At 29.0% G+C, this 2660-nt stretch overlaps 1 protein-coding gene across 1 annotated transcript; it reads right to left on the minus strand.

Moving 5' to 3' along the window:
* Nucleotides 1-1123: 1123 nt before the first annotated feature.
* Nucleotides 1124-2060, minus strand: LOC104092561 (probable calcium-binding protein CML25). The gene has a single exon (XM_009598189.4). It carries the CDS (start codon nt 1859-1861, stop codon nt 1322-1324), a length of 540 nt encoding a protein of 179 aa, XP_009596484.1. The 5' UTR covers nt 1862-2060; the 3' UTR covers nt 1124-1321.
* Nucleotides 2061-2660: the final 600 nt, after the last annotated feature.

Genomic DNA, 2660 nt, shown 5'->3' on the forward strand with positions numbered 1-2660 from the left:
AAGACAAAGGTAATTTAGTTCCAGGGTTGAGGTTAGTAAATTTTATGGGTGGTCATTCAACTTTGTGTTTATTAAGCAAAAGCCATTTTTCTTCTTTTTGTTACATAAAAATTATTCAACTTTGTGCTTATTATCCAAAAGTCATTTTTCTTTCTTTTGTTACACAAAAAATATTTTACTTTGCTCTATTTATCACAAAAGTCACATTTGTCAGATTTTATAATACTTTTACTTGAAAAGTCTATTATGTCATTGACATTATAAATCCTCTCATTTATATAATACCTTCTATATTATTTACTATATAATATATTTTTACATAGGTATTTTACTTATAATTAAAATAACTTTAAATTATTTTATTTATTATTTTTATAATATATTTCATACATTTAAGTTTTCCATGGCACTCAAGTTGTTTAATCATATTCAAACATGAACATATTTTAAATATAAAAATGATAAAAAAATATTTTATTTTTTAATATTTATTTAAAATAATAAAAATATATTTGTTTAACAAATGATAATTTTTATAGTCAATAAAAATTTTAATAAAAGTTTTAAAGATATTTGTGTTTAATATTAAATTTTTAAAGCTTTATATGTTAATATTATTTATTTGAAAGTATTAATCTTATGTGTCACTTTGCTAAATGTAAGTATTTTATTTATTAAATTAATGGGTATGGCTTGGCTGATAAATCAATGACTTTTGATTTTTAAATTTTCATTAAGCATGATTAAGAACTTGGACCGGAGATTTGTTCACGGTAATGTTACTAATAAATTTAATAATGCTACTTATATATCTTAAAAATTAATATTAAATAAATATTAAATGTACGAATATGTTATAAAAATAATAAATAAAATAATATTAAGTTATTTTAATTATAAGAAAAATACCTGGGTAAAAGTATATTAAATAGCATATAATTTAGAAGGTATTACATAAATTGGAGGATTTATAATGTCAAGGGCATAATAGACTTTTCAGGTTAAAGGTTTGTAAAATCTGGTCAAAGTAATTATTGTGATAACTAAAGTATAGTAAAATAATTTTTGAGTAATGAACTCAAAGTTGAATGATTTTTACGTAAGAAAACAAAAATTGAATAATAAACACAAAGTTGAATCACCGTCCATTAAATTTAGTCGTGATACGTAACCGAATAATTCTCAATTTTTCATTAATCCGTATTTGGTTTAAAGCCGATAACATAGTAGTTTCTAACAAAGCAAATCAAAATAAAAGTAAATCTCTACAACTCTTTCCTTTTCCTTTCTAATAAAGAATTCGAACCCCAAAAATGAATGTTTAACAACGAGACTCCATTGGATCAGACTTCGAGCCCCTAACCATCATAACCTTAAATTCTTCAAAATCAATCATCCCGTCGCCGTCACAATCAACGCCACCGATCATTTTCCGGCACTCTTCCAGCGAACATTCTTCCCCTAAACTCTTCATCACGTTCTGCAACTCATCAGCAGAGATGGATCCATTCTTGTCCACATCAAACACAGAGAAAGCTTCCTTAAGATTCTCCAAAATGTCATTCGAATCGATATTCTTGGTGTTGAGTTCGATGAATTCTTGCAAATCGATGAAACCATCTCCGTCGGCGTCAACTTCCTTAATCATGTTTACCGATTCTTCTTCCGTGACGGCGTTTCCTAGGCCTGCCATGATGCAACCCAGTTCCGACGATGAGATTTTTCCGTCGCCGTTAATGTCGAACTTATTGAACACCTGCTCTAGCTCCTCTTCGATCTTGGGCGGAGAGCTTACCGGCGATGGGGTTTTCGAGTTGGGGAAGCTCTTCTTCTTGCGATTGAACAGAGATTTGAATCCCATACCTAAAGGGCCGGGTGAATTATTAAAGAACAGAATGCAAGAGAGAGAGAAGAGATAATTGGGAGATTTGTTTGAGAGGATTATAAAAGGGATAGTTTGAAATATTTATTAAGTATTTTCTAGAGTTCTATACCTTTTTGAATTTTGACGAAACTTGTGTTAGCATACTGGAGAGACTGCGTGAATGCACGATGAGAAACATGCCGTCCGTACCTACCATTGTGAACTAATTAAAATTCTCGTCAAATTAAAATTTATGTCAAAAAAATAATATAATATGACTCTTTTAACTTATGTTGATATAGTTTGAATTGACATGAAAAAGTAATTACTTCTAAAATTTGAAAGTTTAAATATGCTATTGTTTACCCGAAAAACGGATAGAGTTGAATTTATACGTAGTTCTAAAGATACGTGGTATAAATTGATACAAATCGGGAAAGATACATAAATGTGTATTGAAATTAGTTATAAAAGAAATGAATGCAAATCAGATGAACTAATTAGCTTAAGCTTTTAAGTTTAATCACCTCCAAATCGGGTAAGAACGATTGATAGAAGAAACAATTTGACTAAAATACCAAAAGCTACCAAAAGATAGTATTGGCTCTGTTTTCTGTATATATTAGAATGAATGTGTGTATGAATCAATGTCCTCTTACAAATGATAACCACTCTTAATATAGTGGGGGAATCCCATTTTGGGTATAATTAAAAATACATAATGGGATTCCATGATGGACTAATTAATTAACGTTTCCTTGATTTTCGCCGAGATTCTCTCTCCAAATGCGGCTAT

The sequence above is a fragment of the Nicotiana tomentosiformis genome, chromosome 11, assembly GCF_000390325.3.
Source record: "Nicotiana tomentosiformis chromosome 11, ASM39032v3, whole genome shotgun sequence".
Classification (NCBI taxonomy): Eukaryota; Viridiplantae; Streptophyta; class Magnoliopsida; order Solanales; family Solanaceae; genus Nicotiana; species Nicotiana tomentosiformis.

Bases quoted from the DNA above. Each gene is read 5' to 3' on its own strand.
- LOC104092561 (XM_009598189.4), bottom strand. From the start codon at position 1,861: ATGGGATTCAAATCTCTGTTCAATCGCAAGAAGAAGAGCTTCCCCAAC.